Here is a 20,296-nt window from a genome sequence, read left to right as displayed (position 1 = left end):
CATGAAGACAGGGCTGTGAATCTGGCACATGGGTTCAGGGCACAGCTGAAGGGCAGTGAGGCTTTCTTGTCGGACAGTGATGTTGCTTCCACCCCCACTTTCCGTCCACTAGCTGAGAATGTATGCCTTTCCTCTGTTATTTGCTCAGTAATCAGACGGTCCTGGTTCAGGAGATGAGGCGTGTGCCGGGCAGCAGAACCAGGTTAGAGCCGTGTCATTCTGCGTGTGCCACCATGTTTTCACCTCCGTGGGACGTCAGAGGACAGACTTCACGTGCAATGGACTGGACTGCAGCCAGATACCGCTCACACACAATTACTGCAGCAGGTCCCACTCTCTCCCCTGAAAACAGGTGATGTCATCGAGCTCAGCCACCATCCCAGCCTCATGTCCACCTCGAACAACAGAATTTTCAAACTCACCTAAACTTTCCAGATAGTCTCGCCCAATCCCCTCACTTCACAAGGGAGAGACTGGAACTCAGAGAAGCGGCTTCGTTTGCCCAAGGCTGGCCTGTCTGCCGACCCCACTGATTTCCTTCAACAGTTCTCCCTTCAGAATTCATGGGTTCCTTACAAGGTTGTGTCATGCAAATAAATTTATTCTGATTCATTCATTAACTCATTTACTCAATGGCTTGGATTCCCAGGAATATGCAAAACATTCTGATGGGTACTGTGAGGAGAGGTCAGTGTTGAAACCCTGAGCCACACCCTCAGGGAGCCCACGTTCTAGAGCACAGCACAGGTGACCCAGTAACCACAGAGTCAGACGGAACACGCTCGCTGTAGAAAAAGCCAGTGCACCATGGGTTTGTGGGTGTGAGATGTTATGTCCTTTTGAGGGGATTAAGAAACTCAGTTGAGGGCTGACCTTGTTCTGTGGTCAGGCTTCAGTAGACAGGTTGGATTTTGATAAAGAGAGGAGTCCAAGAAGGTCATTGCAAGGGAAGGCGCCTGCGTTGCAAGGGGTTCGAGGGGAAGAGCATCACGTAACTCTTGTAGCATAAAAGACGCATACATTTTTAAATGGTTATTTTAAGAAATAAGAAATATACATTTTAGGATCTCTTAAGCTGTCTTTAAGTCTCGAGGTGAAGTAGTTCTAGTGTGGATATCCTTCCTGTTAAAGGGAAAACCAAGACATTTCTCCCATGAAAATCCTCCCCAACCTACATCCAGCCTCACCGCCTCTTCCTGCCCTAGCACACCTAAATCTGGATGCAGGTCACTGTTTGATAGTCAGATCATCGCCAGTAACAGGCGACAATGAAAGACATTCATTTAACCCTTTCCTGGCCTTCTACCAAGGGTCGCCCGAGCCTGAAACTGCTTTGTCCCAGGAGCCCCGAGGAATAGCGAGCTCCAGCTCCAGCTGCTCCAGGGAGTGTCCAGGGGTGTAACTGTGCAAAGGAGACGCCCACCCTTGACGGCTGGGTCCTGCCCCTTTGATAATGTGTTAAAGAAAAACACAGCATCAGAATCATATATAAACAGTCCCCAAATATTTATACTACCTTCCCAAGTCAGATGTACAATTTGGTTTTTGAAATATCATTCTGTCTAAATACACACCCATGGTGAGGTTTTGGGTTGGCTGCCAAGGTTAATAAATTGACAACTTTTATGCTACCTCACTCTTATAGGGATTTTGTGACGGTCTGAAGGAGAAATGCTGTACTCTAGGGTGAGCTGGACATTTTGAGGGAAAATATTTATGACAGGACTTCAAAAATTTGTAATGATTTTCATTTCCTGAAAGTAATCAGATTATCCTCGGCCCCTCCCACTGAGTGCTAAACGGAGGGAGACCCAAGGCTGAGCCGAGGTCCAGATTTCAGGTGAACAAGAACGGGCGGTCCTCCTTCATCCACACTCACTCCTGGTGACTCAGTCACCTCATCTCGCAGCTTTAACTGCCATCTGTGTGCTGACGACCCACACGTCTAGGTTTCCAGCCCCGTTCTCCCTCCAACTCCACACTTGCTCACACAGTCCTCTCCTGAACTCCCACATGTATACACCACCTTTGACACCCCCACGTGAGCATCTAACGGGCACCCCGTTGGGCACATGTCCAACCAGGCACTCGGAGTCTCTCCCTCAAACCTCTCCCGCTGCAGCCGGTGCACTGGGGGCACCTTCCGGTGGTTCTCATGCCCACCCTCTCACGCTCACCCCACATCACATGCCTCTGGCAAATCCTGTTAGTTCCACGGACAAAACACCCGGAATCTGACCACTCCTCCTCCCCTGCATTGCTCCTGACCTGAATTGCTGCATCATCTCCAACCTGGACAGTCGCCAAGACCTCCCAACTGGCCTTCTCTCTACTTTCGCCATCCCACAAGCTGTCGTCTACAAGTGGAATGATTTGTACAAATATGTCAGATGATGTCACCGTTGTGCTGAAAACTCATCTTGCTTGGAACAGAACTCAAAGTCCTGCCAGGTCCTATGAGCCCTTACGGGATTTGACTCCTGCCCCTGTGCTTCACGTTCTAGAACTTTCCCTAGCCGCTCCTCCGCTGACCTCCTTGATGTCCCTGTGGGTGAACAGGGTTGTGCTCCTGCTGTTTCCCTGGGTATCGGGAAGCAGCAGAGGACGGGGACTTGGTCTGTTCACGGTATGCTGGAGCCTAGAGCAGCGGCCCCAGACAGCAGGGGTTTACATGCAAATCGCAGTGATCTATGCAAGACTTTTGCCTGCTGTCATTTTTTAAAGCTTAGGTAAGAATATGTGAGTTATTAGTTCTATAAAATAAATATATGCATGTAGATTATATCATCACACTTTACAAAGCATTTCACATCTGTGGTCCACTTATGATCTTAGCTCTATGAAGAGTCTGCCCTTGTCCCAGCTCACAGAGGCAGAGGGCCCTGGTGGACGGTGCCTGCTTCAATCGTCTGATGCCTGGTGCTGGGGAATTTTTGTTGTTGCTTTGTATGTTAAAATGGAAGCTATAGAAACATTTGTCATTCATACATCTGTGCTGGGGACATGGAGCAGGGGTGGGGATGCACCAAAGACACGCAGTCACAGGTCAATGAGCGTGAAAGCTGAGACTGAAAACTAGCTAACACAAGTCACCTATTTCAAGCCTAGATTGTGAAAAGGGCATTATAATGACATCTTCAGAATACGGACTCTAACGATAATTGGGACAAGGGAAGTGCTGAAGTTCACCTCCACGTAGCAAGCTTTTCTCTACAGGTAGGCTAATTGATGGCATAAGCAAGCTTGAAAGAGAAATATTTAAGATACTAATGGAGAACAACTTTAAAGCCCCAAGTATTAATAATGGATATGCTAATTATAAGCCAGGTTTATTTAGTCACTAAAGAAAGTGGCCTGAGGATCTCTCTTTGATAACATCTTCTTAACCAGATTTGAATTTCTGTACAAGTTTGAAAGAAATAAAGATGAACATATTTCAAAAATAACATAACTGAGACTTTCCAATCACTTATATTGAATGCCACCCTAGTGGTCCAAAACAGCGAGGTTTCCATACAACATGCATGCATTCTATTCTCAAAACAGTTACACTGTGAAATTTATGTCATCTTTAGTTTTAATCTGTCTACAAATGGCATTAAATTAAAAAAGAGGACAGTAGGTAAATATAAAAATATTAACCTATTTGTCGATGGCTTAACAATATAACAAAAATGTTGAGGACAGATGCTAAAAAAATATCATAAACTTTTCAGTTCTGGGAATAAAATATTTCTGAATGTTTATTAGAATGTGGTAAAAACATATAAAGAACAATATAAATGAAGTCTAAGGTTCTGTGCAGCACTGTCCAATATGGTATCCACTTGACACTTGTGGCTATTTAATTTGAATTAATAAAATTAAAGACAATTAAAACCTCAGTTCCTCAGCCACAGCGGCCTCGTGCAAGTGCTTAGTAGCCACATGTGGCTTGTGGCTGCCGTACTGGACAGTGCAGGTCTAGAGCACTTCCACGATCCCAGAAAGTTCTGCTGGATAGCCCTGTAGGTGCTCATTTCACGAGGCCAGATCACATTTTCATTTTGATTATTAGAAAGTACTTGAACTGGATGTTTTTTCTTAAAAAAAAATCAGGTAAGAGTGGGACTTCTTACCTCTTTATACTATTATAATACTCTCGAATTCTCTTTGAAGGTAGACAGGATGTCTCCATCTCTTAATTATGCATAGAGAAAACTATTAAGCACCTACAGAACCTAGAGACTTCTAAAATATAGACAACTGAGTAGAATTCACTAGTGCTGGCACACGTCTTTCTGTAAAAATGCAACAAAAGAATAGAATATATGAGCTGTGATTTCCTTGAATTGGAAGATCACAGCTTGTTTTGGAAAAAATATACAGATAGGTTAAAGATAGAGATAGGTTGAATCGCTCCTGATGAGCTTCTCCGCTCCCTGGCCCTCCCTTGCCCACCAAATAGCCCTTTTACCCCTTCAGAGTCTTTCCAATGAAGGAATGATTCTCTCCTGAAACTACTAGGAAAAATACCCTCCAAAATCCTTGTCAATAATTTCCCAAAGGGAACTTCTACTTTATTTCCAATTTCGTTCATTTTGCTCCAGGGAACTATAAATTAGTGAAGTGTTTACTGGAATAAAACCTCGAATTTACAATTAAAGGCCAATGTACCCTAGTCCTTACTGGCCAGACATGTCCATCACCGAAGCTGACTTCTCCTTCAGCTCTGGGTCCGTGGGTCTGGCACCAACGTGGACTGCCCGTGAAGCTGAAGGGTGGTCATTTCTCAGAATCACCCCAGAGGAGCCAAGAATGAGATGAAAATGGGACCAGAATTCCCAATAATTAGGAGAGGTCAAATTTAACTAGATGTAATATATGAAGAAGACTCAAAGACAATTTAACATGTTTTATGAACGGAAACGTGTCTGGCTTTGATTCCTGGCCTAATGACACAGACAACAACAAAATACATGCATACACACGTGTGCGTGTGTATATATTAATAATATATATTATACTTAAATATATATGTGTATATATATTTAAAATATTTTTAAAACTACAGTACTTAAAATTGTTTGGAAAATAATTTTTCCGTTTGTTCACATGCATCAAATATGCTGTATGTTTTACAAAGAAAAGTGACTAATCCAGAAGTTAAAAAACAATATTATTCAAAGAATAATTTTAAAATAGTTTGTAGAGGATGTATTACTTTACATTTGATTAGACGACAAATTATTTTTTGTTTAGAAATAGGCAAGATCATTCGGTACTTTCTGATGTCTGTATTAAATGTGTCGTCGTTTGAAAATGGGGAAATGGAATGCTAAGAAATATTTCAGAAGAAAAATCTCTCTCATGGCGTTGTTCTAGATTTAAAGTGTTCCCTAAATTTGCCACAATAAAAAACATAAAAATCCCAAAGCCAGTTGGATTAAGGTGGAAATTAACCTCCGTTCCCAAGGAGGACTCTGGGCTCCCTAAATTCAAGCCCACCACGGTCACTGCAAACTGCTTCTTAAAAGGTTTAACGTGTGAATTGTTGAAGGGGCAAAGCAAAGTAGTCTAGCCAGAAAGACAGCAAATACGGCAGATTGAAGGTAAAATAAAACGTGAATGTCAATTGAATCCACCCTCCGTTTAGTAAAAAGCCTGCTGACGTCCCCGGTGGGGAGTTTGGTGAGGGAAAGTTCCTTGACCACAGTAACTAATGAGGAAGGTCTAGATCTACACGCTTTAAATGAGACTTCAGTTATTTTGTGACTGAGCTGATTGTGGCTTGGGAATCTTGTCCACATTCATCATGTTTCAATTAGTTTTGATGGAAATGGATGATGAAATATCAATGAACAACTTAAAAATTTCATTTTCCATGAACAAGATGAAGACCAGATTTTCACGGCAGGCCTCTCAGCGGTCTTGCAAATCCCTCATTTTGACAGGAGAAGGCGCCGAGGCGTGTTCTCAAGAGCACACGCGGGCCACCTCAACATCCCATTTGAAAACCACATTCCCGGCGGGCGGCGCCTGTTCCGATGTCCTGTGATGAGCCATTGTTGACACGTCAGCCCCTCAGACGGAACCTGTGACCATCGGCTCCAGCCAGGGGCTACCTTGTCTGAAGTGACTGCAGGGAGTCCACCCTGGTGTCCAGGAAGGGAGCCTGGGCATCTCACCTCCAATGGCCGAGCAGAAAGCGAGCTTGCCAGCTCCACTCTCCAAATCTCCCTTCACCCCGGCCCCTCAGCTCTGCGCCCCACCCCGCAATTGCGTACTTCATGCTCCAAGTGTTTTCTTGCAACGACACGCTTTCCCAGCCTCCTCTCCCTGCGGTCTGCTATCCAGGCTCGGGTCATCCAGGCCACAGCTAAGCTTCAGCCTCAGGACCAAGTCCCACAGGATGTGTCCCAGTCCAGGCCCTGCTGCTCTCGCCAGCTGACCCTTTGCCAGGTGCAGGAAGCAGGGGCTCACGCTGCCCCACACACCCGTGGGCCTGCTTCCCCTCCGTGTGAACTCTTTCCCTGCTCATCCATCGCCAGGCCAGCTCCAACCCCCTTCCAGACTGAGCCCACGCCTGCCTGATGACCAGACACCTTCCCTGACCTGACCGCTTAACGTGTGTGTCTCCTCTCTGCTCCCGTGCTGCCCCAGGGTGCTCTGGACACGACTTTTGCTTTTTTCTTTTTAGTCTGCCTTAAAAAATCGACCACGAGCTCCTTGCGGGCAGAAACTGTGTCTTACCTCTGGGTGCAGATTACATGTTTTAAAACTAAACAAATGAAGTAATGAAAATGCTTGGCAGGACACACACAGCATGCACACTGTGCGAACACATCAGGAAAAGACCAGGGCACAGCTCCACCCCATGTTCTAGAACAATCTCCCAGACGCTCTAACAGGTCTGACTGCAGCACTGTCTTTTCTTCTAGGGTGTTTTCCTTTTTTAATGAAAGGACTTGAAGTAAAGTCCTCCAAAGCTAAAGGCTCAAAAGATTTTAGAGAGAATTAAAGTTCTCCTTGTTTCTGGGACGTCCTAACAGGTGGTGGAGACAGAGTCATTAGGTTACAAGAGTCAGATTATTATAAAAGTTAGATTAACTGTTATATTATCCTTCTTTGAAGTTTGCTTAATGTTTTCACAGAACCCAACAATTTAAAAAGAGCTGTGGGACTTTCATGTGTTGACATTGTTAGTAATAACATTTACGGCACGTCTGCTCTGTGCCAGTACCAGGCAACTCCATTTCACAGACAGGAAACCGAGGCACAGGGGGTTCACAATATCCCCTCTGACTGGGGACCACACTCTGCATTTTATCTTGCACAAAGAGTCTAGTCATGAAAAACTGCGTATACCCTACACCTCTGTCTGCCTTTGATGACCTAGCTCTGAGTTCTCACTCTGTGAATTTTACCATAATCCACCTCAGAACCTGGAAGCTCGTGGGGCATGACCAAATGAAAAACAATCACTCCTAAATGCATTTCAAATACTGCTGGAGAACTCCAGAGTGCTTCTGTAAAGCACAGAGCCCACACAAAGTGAATCAAACACTCAAGGTTTCTGCTTTGTCTGTTTCTGGTTGGTTTGTGTGTGAATACAGTTAGTTAAAGGTGGTTAAAATATAACCCCAACCCCAAACACCTGGAACTCTCCCTTAATAACAGTCTGAGTCTAACGCCGGCAATCAGCAGAAGGAAATAGGAGGGAGAGGCACAGTTGTAAGGCACAGGCCTTACAACAAGCCAGCAAGGATCTGCGTCAGCATCCAGGGTCCAGTCTCTATTCCCCACCTTGGGGCCCCTCCCGGGGACGCGGGGGGGCGCACACCTAGCTGCAGGGTCGGTGAGCTCCAGAAACAGACAGAAACAGGTGATTCTCATCAACCCTCCCTGAAGAAGAAACTTGGGGAAGCAAGATCTGAGTGCTGTAGCTCTGCTTTATTTCTATCTGTTCGTATGTTCACTCCTGTGTGTGCATGCACACGAGTGTGTGTGTAATTGGAGTCATCCTCAAACATCCTTATTTTAGAAGTTTTACTATATTGTGTTCAACTAACTTCCTATATTGAACTTATTTTAAATTGGCCCTACTCATTATGATAAAATAAAAATCCATCTGTAACAAGCTGTATTTCTTAGGGTATTTTAAAAAAATGCCATAGTGCACACTTGATAAACCTTTTACAGATGTCGAAATATAGATGGTGGAACTAGGTTCTTCCCAGGGCAAGGATAAAACGCATTTAGCTGATTGTGAGAAATGCCGGTGAATAGTTTTCTACTCTTGATTGTGAGCACTACCTGGGAGTTCAGCCATCACTGGACTCAGCAGCAGCTGTTCGTGTGGGTTAAACGAACGTGGAGAGCTTCCAAAAGAGGACGCTGGAGTTTGTGCGTGCGTTCTTGGGGTTAGAGCCAGCGTTAAATACAAACTTCTAAGTCTCCATCCCAAACAACACACTAACGTGCACCGATTGCGAAGAGGTCACATGATGTGTGGAAAGACACTCGCTCCAGGCTTTGTCACTGCCACCTATTGTCTGCGGGTCTTGACTGAGCCACCTCACCACCCCGGCCTCAGTCTCCACATCCGTAACGTGGGTTAGGGTTAGGCTCTTCTCACAGAGAAGACAATCTGTGCACGGGCACTTTGTAAACTGTCACGCGCCTTCTGAGTGTGACGTATTTCATCGCCAGCAGTGCCATGATGGATTTGGGAAAGGCTCCTGAGCGCTGGCTAACTCTCAGCTGTCTGAGTGGCGCTCACTGAGTCTCAGGAGACCAAGTGTAGGGGCGTGAGGAACCGGCGTCTGGCACTTGCTTCTCACCCACGAGAGTCACACTCATGTGTGTGGAGGGTCTCACAGGCACCCAGGCGTCCCCAGGCAGCTGCAGCACTTGCACAACAAAGTGAGTTTTCTAGCGGAAAGGAGGGTGCCTGAGGGAGTAGTCTGTGAAGGGAAGATCGTGTGTTATCCGCCTTCTCCAACACAGAGGCCAGAACCTCACAACAACTCCTGTCATAAAGGAGGTAAATTTACACAGGGGTTAACGCGTCCTTTTGATAAGGAAATACGCTGTTTGTTAAAGAAACCAGACCGAAGGTGAGGGCAGCTGCCATTCACAAAGTTCTGTGGATTTCCTATTGTAAACCGTGAAGCAAAAGATTATAGAAATGAGGATTATTTCTAAGAACCTGGTGTGCAGTAAAAGTGGGCAAACTTCCTGCACCCTAGACAATAGAAGCTGCAGGATGAGTGAGGCTCTGTTAGATCCTGGTAGATAATCTGCCCGCCGCCTGCATTATGGTTGTAGCTGAGAAAATAAGCCCTAGCAAATTCTAGGAATAAGTAGCCTTTAGAGAAAAGTAATATCTTGGCATAAGTTCAGAATTTTAATTCTTCGATTTAAGCTTATTTTAAAATAAATGTAACCAGGTTAAAAAAAAGGTTTATGGTATATGTGGTTAAAATTCCTCTACATCTAAGGCAGATAGGTGCTTAGAGACTACCGGATAAACAAGAGAATATTCTAAAGGTCAGAGAACCCAAAAGTAGGACCCCACCCCAGCCCCATGAGGATTAAATCAAACTTCGAACATCAAGAATTAAAGACAAACTTGGGCTCTACGCCTCGTTTTCCTGCAAGGAGTTACACTGACGACAGGAATGGGGTATTATAAGATAACGATATGAATAATAAGGAGGTATCTAAATTTGGCCAACCAAAGTATAAATGGAAGCCAATCTGGGGGCCTGTTTGTAGAGTTAATTGCCTCTGATTGAAATCAGTTTGATTTGGCTTAAATTGGTTACTGAGATGGCTGAAACACCTACATCATGCCTGTGTCTGCAACTGATCGCACATCTGGAAGCAGGAAAAAGAACTCCTGGCCGGGAGGATGTGGTTTCTCAAACAAACAAGAAAAGAAAGAAAAAGGGCTGATGATGATGTGATGCGATCTGCAAGTGCTTTCAAGTTGCTGCTTTCAGGTAATCGTTTTAAGAAGAAGAGACCTCCCTTCAGAATCACAGCTCACGGTAGGCAGAGTTCTCACCAAAAAATCACTTTACTTTGAACATTTTTACTCTTTTTTTACTTCTGGCCTGAGTCTCAGTGAATGCCACAGTCGGGGGTCCTCACAGCACAGTGAGGCAGCTTCCTGCAACATTTACGCAACACACTGAGCGCTAGCTCATAAGGGTCTGCAGGTCCTGGGGCTTTCTGAACTGCCATTACCCATGTCTGCCTCCTGGAAGCTTCCTTTTTACCGGTGCTGTTTCCCACCCCACTTCTGAGCCCCTGAACTGTGTTTTCTACATTAGATGGACTAGAGACGAGAGAAAGCAACAGTTGCAGAGTTTGAATGATGTTCATGTACACATTAAATTTTAATACATTTTCAGTTTACATATTGTACATAATTAGACATAAAATTGTCGACTTCTTTTTAAGAATGTCCCACATGTGTTGCTCTGGATAAGAACCGGGCAAACTGTCATCTCGGGAAGTTTAAGAGGTTTGAGGATCCAAGACCCAGAGTCTATCTGGCAAAACTCGTTGTCTGTCCACGATCAAGAATGTCCTGTTGGGGCTGACCTGGTGGCGCAAGCAGTTAAGTGTGCGCGCTTCGCTGCGGCGGCCGGGGGTTTGCCGGTTTGGATCCCGAGTGCGCACCGACACACCGCTTGGCAAGCCATGCTGTGGCAGCATCCCACATAAAGTGGAGGGAGATGGGCACGGATGTTAGCCCAGGGCCAGTCTTCCCCAGTAAAAAAAGAGGAGGATTGGCAGATGTTAGCGCAGGGCTGATCTTCCTCACACACACAAAAAGAATGTCCTGTTAATGGCCAACTGTCAATACTCAGTGTTAGAAGTGACAAGAGGGACATTTCCAGAAAATTCCACTTCTTAGCTGATGCATAATAGAGAACATTTTTTGAAGTATTTAGGACCCACTTTCTAACACGTCTTTATGGACAAGTAGAGATTGCTGCATCATACAATGAATAATGTGATTTCACCTTTAATCAGGTAAAAGGCTGCTGCAACAGGAATTGACCAAAGCTTTTAAAAATATGTGTAAAGAAAAACCTATTGGAAAGAGCACATGCATGAATTATTCTAGAGAAAGCTGTTGTAAACATTAAATGGATTAATCCATGCTCCCATGCAGGGGAAAGCCACCTAAGAGATCTTTGTGACTCAGATAAAAAAGAAATGGATAGAGGGGTACCATCAATTAAAAGGTTAAAGGAAAAAATATTATAATCTATGGTTTCCTCAGTTTAGAAAGACATATCATCAACTGAAAATTGGTCTTTTAAATATTAGACTTTTTATAGTAGACATTTAATTGAAACTCCTAGTTTTGAAGATCCATTAATAAAAATGGACCATTTCAGAAAATTGGTCAAGTTTAGATTTCCCAGAAAGGGTCAATCAAAATGGGATTTACGTGTTGCAAAGACAAGTTTAGGAATTAGTGTGGCTTTTAGATCAGGCAAAATTCGGAAAAGGCCATTGCCCTCTGGAGGATAAGGTCTCCCCTCCAGGAAGAGGCGGGATGGAGGGAACAGACCACCCCGGCACTGTCCTGGAGGAAGGGAAGGGCAAACTGCCTCTCCCTGAAGATGCTGATGGTGAGGACCAGCACACCATCTTCCAAGATGAAATAAGAGAAGAAGAAAGTGCTGAAACTGGAGAAGTGGCAGGTCTACTTGGAACTTCAGATCAACATAAACTTCTAAGCCCAGAGTCAAGGGATGCAAACCAATGAAAACTAGACCTCTCAGAAAAGTACTCTGGTCTCTGGGGCTCTTGACACACTAACCAGTTAGAAGCAATATTAGATAAAAGATGTGCAAAGGCTGTTTTCTTGTTTACAGCTGGCCTGGTGGAACTGGAGATATGCCAAACTTTGCAAAGTATTCCTCATCAAGAAATTCAAAGGAAAGTTGCCATGTTCTGCTGTGTTGGCCAAGTTCCAAGTGCAGTTAATCACGCTTTGACCAGGAGGGAAATATGGTTTCAAGCCATGAAGAAAGATGCCTTAACAAAGTGGGTTGAGTTGTTCTTGCTAATTCTGTCCGGTTTAAGGTTCTAAAAGCTATTTGTCCATGAGGCACTGAGTGGATGATGCTACAGACTTTAAAGCTGTTAAATGAGAGGATGCCCTCCAGGTGTTTACACGCCATGAAGAAAACTCCAAGGGTCTTGTGATGAAAGGGCTAGTTCAGGAGGTCACTGAACATAAGCAGGTGATCTATCGCACTAGGGCCTTGGACAGGGATCCTGTAAAAAACGACATGGTGTGAAACAGAACCCTGCACTCTGTGATAGCCCTGGTCTATGGCAATGGGATTGGGGTGTGGGGGCAGGGTCTTTGGAAAGGAATCAAATGGGTCTGGAAACAGCATTTTCTCTACATGGGCAATGAAGTTGTTTCCAAACAAAATTGGAAGCCATGCAATTTGACATGATGATATTTATAACACGCCAGGTAATTCAATTAAAAACAACTCTTTTGGTCTCTTGGTTCTCATTATGCTGTGGAACTCTCTTTCAAGTCCTGCCCTTCTTTCCTCAGATACAACTGAATGTCTACTCTGACTAGTACCACCAACTTCTTCTAAAACTTCTCTAGGAATTGAACATGTTCATTAGATATATATACACATACAAAGAAGAAAAACCTTAGACTGGTGGCATAATATAGGTGACCAGATTTATGTTTAAAATATAGAAAAAATGACAGGCATAGAGGAGAGGGAGATGTGGTGCCCGAGCACTGGTGAATGCCTGACTATGCACACCAGTGAACTGTGTTGTCTCTGTCCTAAAGAGCATTGATAACTATGACCACAGTGTACTTAAGGAATTAGCTATTATGGTGGTGGGTTTTTGTCATTAGTGTTATTTAAATATCCATATTTTAGGTAATCATATTAACTACTGGCTTTTAAAAAATCAATTTTTGACTTTTTAAGTTATAATCATTTCCTAAAAGTTTGAGTAACTCTTAAAACTTCCCTTCTATGTGCATGCATATCTGGAGAGAAAGTACGTATGCTTTAGAAAATTCAAGACAGAAGGATATGATACGAAAGAGCCAGAGATAAATGAGAGGGAAAAGGCAGAACGGATTGTCCGGAAAAGTGACGAGAGTCCTGCGGACCCAATCATGCGTGCTAAATTGAGGCGCTGACGTGCACAAGCGGTTCCTTAAAGACACTTTTTCTTCTCAAATGACACATCCTTTTAGTTACCCCCAAGTGAATAGATTTTTAAAAGAGAATGATTTTCATTAAATCTTACTTGAGTTCTTGTGAGCTGGTGGCCAGCATACTCCGAATGCTTTTGTCAGCCAGTGGGCAGCCCGACAGACTGTAAGACAGGCCCGAAGAGTCAGGTGAGTAGTCCCTCTAACCAGCGCAGCCTCCCGGACAGACACAACATACAATTGAAATTAAAAAGTTTAATGCAGAAAAGCGATGGGGCAAGTGCTGTATGTTGAATTTTTTTGTATAATTAACTCAGTATATGTTTATATATAAATTTAAGAAAAGAGGTCTGTTAATAAACAATTTTTAAAACATAAGATGAGAATATTTGCGCTTTTTGGTTTAAATATTTGTAAAGAATTTTCCAAATTCAGGTAGGTTATTTCAAAATAAAAGACATTATACAACACATAAATTAGCATGCTTTTAAAGGTCAACATATAGCACTTAAAGGGTAGACACATAATTCAACGTTTTTACTTTGACAGCATTGTTGAGGTAAGCTGAAAACAATAAATTGAAAAGACAGAATCCACCATGAGAAAAATGAAGTCACACCTTCTATGTGAGGCGTAATTACCAGTCACATGACCACTCCCATCACACCTTGGTGTTGGACATCTGCCACCAAACAAAAACAAAAACAGCCAAAATAGTAAGTATGTTTAAAAAAAAGACTTTTAAAAAAGTTTCATTGTTTCCAGTTTAGCTGCAATGTCTGCAAGGGGACTTAAGCACCCTAAAGAAAAGCTGCAAAATGCACAGGATTAAATGAAAATGACGCCTCCAGAGCACAGAGCATCGTTAAGAACAAGCGAGTCCATGGCTGGCTTCCCACTCTACTGAACTGGCAGTTTGAGACATTTATATGCTGCGAATGTCGCATGCTCAAACGGCAAGGCATATGCAGATCCGGTTTTTAAGAATAAGGCAGAGAAAGGCAAAGTTAAGAAGAGTAACAGTTTCACCTCCCATTATGCTTACGTTATTAAGTCCTTTTTGCTCTCCTTGCACTGGGGGTACTTGGGTTTGGGGCTCGGGATGGTCACCTCCCCTGGATACCTTCTTTCTTCCAGAGCTTCTTGGAAGGGATCCAGGTCTTCTGGCTGCAGGCAAAACACAGCTTCAGGGCCACACAGAGGATGATACAATACACAGACATGTCCCCCGGCGGGGAAGTGGCCGCCTCTACGCTTGCCACCTCGCCTCTCCCAAGTACACCCTTAAAATCATGATATATCTTGGTCCTTATGGCCCCTTCTGAAAATGCAAACTGAACTTTGTTCAAAGATTCTCTCTCTTCTATGGGGGATCTTAATTTCTCATCAACTGCTCTAAACTTCAAACTTGTAGTAACCTGTCAGTGGGCAGGGCTGTATTCAATATTCCATTGGCTGTACTCACAGATAAAGGTCTGGCAACCAAAGACTACTTCTAAGTTGGTCTTTCTCGTTCAATAAACACCTGTGGGTGTACTGCTGCCAATACGACACTTTTATCCAACACTGATCTGCAAAGCTTGAAGCCTATACCTAAAGATACTTTAGAGTGAGGTTTTTACCAATCATTGGTAAGAATTCTACATATGTACTTTAAGTCCTAAGGCAAGGGAAGACCAGCTTAGATTAATGTTGTAATTTTAAATTATTCCTTTGTAGCATTTTCTTTTTTAATAGCAAGTATTTCCTTTTTCAAGGGGGTCCAATTGCAGTAACCTAGAAATTCCTGCAGATGGCAATGTTCAGCAAATGTGTTTCACCAGTACATGAGACAGTGGTTTTTACTTCTGTCACAGTCTATATGATGAAAATACTTCTAGCGATTTATGAGGGCTTAATTTTAATTAAAATAAATTTGGAGATTCAACTGCCATGCCTTATTTGGCAATAACTATTTAACACTGTAGGAGAGAAAAAACGCTTTGGAATTTAGCTTGCCACTCAGATTCTATTCTCTTTCACAATGCCTGGATCCTTAAATCAGCTTGAAGAATAGAGATGATAGGCTTTAAGAGGCAATGGCCTTATAAACAGACACCTTCCCCATCAGTGCCTACGAACAGCTAATGTTTCCTTTTTCTCCTTGTTTCCCTGAGATGCTATTGCTTTGATGGTGGTCTCCCCATTCTATTCAAAAAGAATTTTCTTTTTTCAGTGAATAAAGAAGATGTCATAATTTTCAGAATTGAACACTGGAGAAAAAGTCAGTCTAACAAAGAACAAATTATTCTTCTTTTCTTAGCCTAAAGGATATTATAATTATTTTAATAACCTGAATTTGAAAATTGTAACTACTTTAAAAATACGTTCCTGATGTGGGTGTTTTGGTAACTTTGTAGTCAACATAGAGTTAGGTGACTATACTCAGATGGTTTATTCCAGGCTCGAGGATACTTGTCTGAACATTTCAAGTTTCTAAGCAGGTGCTGTCCTGAGCTTCAAGGTGCTAGCTAATTAACAGTTCTCATTATAATGCTCTACCTGCAAGGAAAATCCTGCATTGTATCACTATGTCACCCAGAAAAACAAACTGGTGTGTTGTTTACACATTTTCTCAGAGAAAGCATTGTAACAAAACACACTTGTTAGAAACCAAAACTCATCATTTAAAAGAGTCAATGGCTTGTTTCGCCAAATCCATGTTAGTCACAAATCTCTCCTGGGTCAACAAAAAATGTATTCTAAGCCTTAGTCATCTAAAGGTCATATTTAAAGAGAAAACATCTTTTCTCTTAAGGTGTGTGCCAATGGAATTCTCTCTCAGCTGAGGCCCAACTTTAAACTCTTGAGTCGACAGAGGCAGATCAATGAAAAGGACATACAGTAATCTCTTTGGGGTCATCCTCCTCTATCCTCCGGGGCTTCATTTTGGTGTAGTCTACGGGCAAGTCCCAGCAGTCCCCCTCGCTCAGCTGGAAACACCGACTGTTCATCACCGCCTGCTGCTGGGGGGACATGGGCTCCAGGGGGGTCAGAATGGGGCAGCAGCCCTCTCTCGGCCTCTGCTTGTTCATGCTGAGGTCCAGAGTCCCGTTCTCATCCACTTCCATGTCAGGGTTCTGTGGGACAGAAACACAGGGTGACGCTGCGATTCCTTCCCCCAGATGGCAGCTCTGCCTTCAGGCAGTACAGAATTCAAACACGAAATTCTTGCTGCAATCTCATTTACATAAGCTCCCAAGGTGAGCAGAAGTGGTCTCTCCATCCATTTCTGCTATCCCATGCTTAGCTGTGAAATTGGTTGGCAGATGCACGCGTGCCTCCATCTCTCTATCTACTAATCTTGTATCATCTGTCGATCATCTATCATCTCTTTTCTATTTACTTATCTATCACTTCTCTATCATCTATCCATCCTTTGTCTATCATTATCTTTATCTTCTTTTTTTCCCCAATACATCTATGCTTTTAGAAATAAGCTTGGCCAGAAGAAAATCAAAGAAGTGCCGAATTTGAATTCTATTTCAGTTCAAATACTTCTTAAGAGATCAGAAATACACGTGTGTGTATGTGTACAGAATATATATATATATACTTAAAAATGTATACATACTTAAAAATTTTCATTCAGTTTCATTGATGCTAACACTTCAAGGCTTGGAGAGGAGGAAAATAAAAGAATTAGAGGGATGGAGGGAGGAGAGAGAAGGAACTAGAATTTATTTTCTAATACAAAATCTTATGAGGAAGAGAATTTCCATTTCAAGAGTGGGAGACGTGCCGTCACAGTTCAGAATGCCTCCATGCAGGCTCATGGTCTCACCACTCCACGTTTAGCAAACCTGCAATTTAGTCAACTGGCTTAGAAAAAACAAAGACGTACAGGGCAAGCTTTTGTTTTAAATGATGCTTTGAAACAGATCAAGAATTCTTTGGAGATTGCCTCTCAGGAGGAGGGACAGAAGGAGGGACATGTGGAGGACAGAAGAAGAAAAATCAAAACACCCCCAACAAGCCTCCATTTTTTCCCAGAGAGTTATACTCTCTTGAGCAAAAATCTGGTTTCTGAGCTGGCGTGAAAGCTGCTGCCTACTCAGATGTCTCCTAGCTCCTGCCTCTGGATGTAACAGCAGAGGGAGGATGCCTGGAATGAAAATCCCATCCTTCGGCTGTTACCTTGATAAATCACAGAGTATTATTCTGCCTGAACTCCTTTTGTCAAAGTGCACTCCTGATTGCAGGCTTTCATACTAATTTAGCCTTAATCATGTTGGATTTAATTCTCTCAGTGTTAGTTTAATTTTAATAATGTGAAAAACATTGGAAGAGGTTACTGTCTTTTTTTTCTTGCCACAGAATCTCTTCCCTGCTAGCCTTGCATTTAGCAGCCCTGCTCACCATGGAAATTGCATGCCCCTGACGCTTCTCCAAAATCTAGGAATAAAAATATTAATAGAAAAGAAAGCATTTGCAAAACATAAAATTACTGACCTTTCTCCATTCATACAAATTACAATTATTTATAACAACTACTGTCAGGGTGGTGAGCTCATGGTGCATGGCCGAGCAGCTTTAGGTAATGGAGACGGACCCTTTGTTTTCTGGAGAGGAGGTGACCGACCACGTCTGCCTGCTCACATGTCCTCTGAGAGCACAATACGCCACACGGGCACCGCCTGCGTCTCCCGGCCACCTAGTGGCTTCGAGAGGCAGCTCTCTCTCTGAGTTCCCCGCTGCAGCCTAAAGGGCTCGCTTTCCTGCTCTCAGCACAAGCAATGAGGCCATTGACAAGAAAATCATAACGATAAAACCGCCATAAATATTGCATACGTTTTAGCATCTATGATGTTTCTGAGCTAATGAAAGCTGGCTGAAACTGCATGACTGAGCAGACCATGTGCAAATTGGATTTTTACTTTCTTTGTTCCCTAGTATTCTGGGTGACCTACTGGGAGCACTTGTGGAGGGACAGTCCTGCATTTTACCTGACAACAGCACTACCCAACCCTCCTCGTGTTTACAGTCCAAGGCACATCGCTTCTTTAGTTGTCTATACTCTGTGCAGCCATTTGAACCTACATGAGGGTCGTGTGGTGTTGTTTGTTTACAGAAATGATTCTGGATCCTAAAGAGGAGGGTCCATTTATACACATAAATCTGAAAGACCTGAAGATGTCTCCTGATTTAGAACACGAGTCCTCCTCGGACCACTGCCAATAAGGCTGCTCTAAGAAAAGCTGCCTTAATCCTTCAACTAGAAAGACGCCTTGTGAGATGAAGGCTTTGCAGAGGGCCTGTGCACAGTGAAGCAGCCTCAGGCACAGGCTGCTGCTCTGAGCCGTGTCTTTAAGCGGCCTGCGTGACCTCAGGAGGGATGCACCTGAGCCCTGCTGCCCCCGGCCCCGCCAGGTGGGGCCACCTGCCAGGTGGGCGTACCCGCGCAGCACAGAGGTCCTGCGGCTTGGTGGACAGGTTCTGCGGCATCTCTCGGCAGCGCGTGGACAGGTTGAGGATGGCTGTGGCCGCCATGTGGGCTGCCTCCATGTCGTGCGTGTAGTCGAAGCTGCTCTTGCTGCACGTGCTGCTGGCGCTGCTGCCGCCGCCGCAGCTAAGGTTGCTGCTGCTGCTGGGCGCGTAGCTGCTGGTGCTGCTGGGGCTGGGGCTGGCATTCTTGCAGTACCGCTTCGCTGGGGAGACAGGGGGACGGGGATGACTCGGGTCCCCGCCGCCCAGCGCAACAGCAGGCAGAAGGGCAGAGCCCGGCACCCTGCCCCCCGCCCCGCTCCCACCAGCCCTTGTCCGTAACACAGCATCAAGAGGGCATGGGGCCAACGGGCTGATTCATAAGAGAAAGAAAAAAACCATCTGGCTTTTTTCCCCTTTATCTTTGTTTTTTTGTGTGTGAGGAAGACCAGCCCTGAGCTTACATCTGATGCCAATCCTCTTTTTGCTGAGGAAGACTGGCCCTGGGCTAACATCTGTGCCCATCTTCCTCTCCTTTATGTGGGACACCGCCACAGCATGGCTTCACAGGTGGTGCGTTGGTGCACTCCCGGGATCCGGGCCTGCGAACCCCGGCTGCCAAAGTGGAGCGCATGCACTTAACGGCTTGCGCCACCAGGCTGGCTGCACTTTTTTCCCATTTAACATTGCACGTATTTGAATAAGCAGTGTTGGGGATGAGCAGGAAGAGAAAATGCCTACGTCTCTGGCACATGCTGCACATGGGACACATTACGTCATCTGTTTAAAGGCACACACCTGGTTAGGACTCGGCCACCAGGATGTCGGGAAGTGAACAGGCACCAGCCTGGCCAAGGCCCGAGGAGACAGGCTCCCTGTCATGACTGCTGATCAGCTCCCTGGGTGATGGGGAGCCCACAGACCACCCACCCCTCAGGAGACTGGCTGCTCCTTCCAGCCAGGAGGGGCCTCAGTGGCCACTGGGGCCTCACTGTTGGGTGTGCAGACCAGACAACGTGACTGAAACACTCTTTTCCTCAAGAAAAGTCTCATCCTCAAGTGATTCTAATAAAGAACCACGTAGTGAAGGGTGCCGGCTGAGGGGAGAGAACAGCACAGCCCTGTGGACGTGGTCAAGCCCAAGATAAGCACAAACGTGGCAGAGCGCTGCTCAGCGACGTGCCGACAGCCGCGTGCGTGCTGCACACCGTCCCACCCGTCTTAGAGGAATAGCCTCGATGTCCCCTGCATGCAGCTTCACTCACGGGATTCCTTTCTGAACAACCAGTATCACTAACAGCCAAACAGGCACTTAGGAGCAAGTGTTGTCTTCTGGGGCTATTTAAAAATCTCCTTTAGCACATGGATGAGAAGATGTTTGAAAGATAGTTTATTAGGATGGGCCCAATTATCACTGTCAGGGTCATTAAATTCACAAGATGTCCATTCGCTCAGGGGTCAGATTTCTCACTACGATCCTGTGGAGTGAGGAATTACTCAAAGGTCAACCTAGAGGGTGCCAGAAGATCCCTCCACAAAACGTTTCCCTCCGCAGTGTCCTAAAGCCCTCCATCAGCGAGCCACCCCTTTTAGGAAGCACACACATCTCTCCAACCT

General features: G+C 44.5%; 1 protein-coding gene across 6 annotated transcripts in view; it reads right to left on the bottom strand.

The window, feature by feature from the left end:
* MYT1L (myelin transcription factor 1 like) overlaps positions 1-20,296 on the bottom strand; it is a 161,740-nt gene that overhangs the window by 68,255 nt on the left and 73,189 nt on the right. For 4 of the 6 annotated variants that reach the window (XM_087436436.1, XM_087436437.1, XM_087436434.1 and 1 more), the window contains exons 11-14: positions 18,653-18,903; positions 16,099-16,335; positions 14,262-14,383; positions 13,312-13,380 (exon numbers count right to left, since the gene is read on the bottom strand). In XM_087436436.1, coding sequence (XP_087292562.1) covers positions 13,312-13,380; positions 14,262-14,383; positions 16,099-16,335; positions 18,653-18,903 — 679 coding nt within the window. Of the gene's footprint in view, positions 1-13,311; positions 13,381-13,835; positions 13,899-14,261; positions 14,384-16,098; positions 16,336-18,652; positions 18,904-20,296 lie in introns of all 6 variants that reach the window. The other 2 variants (XM_087436432.1, XM_087436433.1) reach the window with 1 other exon arrangement.

This window comes from Ceratotherium simum, chromosome 11 (genome assembly GCF_057802395.1).
Source record: "Ceratotherium simum simum isolate JZ-2026a chromosome 11, ASM5780239v1, whole genome shotgun sequence".
Classification (NCBI taxonomy): Eukaryota; Metazoa; Chordata; class Mammalia; order Perissodactyla; family Rhinocerotidae; genus Ceratotherium; species Ceratotherium simum.
The sequence above is the reverse complement of the archived record's forward strand: the minus strand, read 5'-3'. Positions and strand labels throughout refer to the sequence as shown.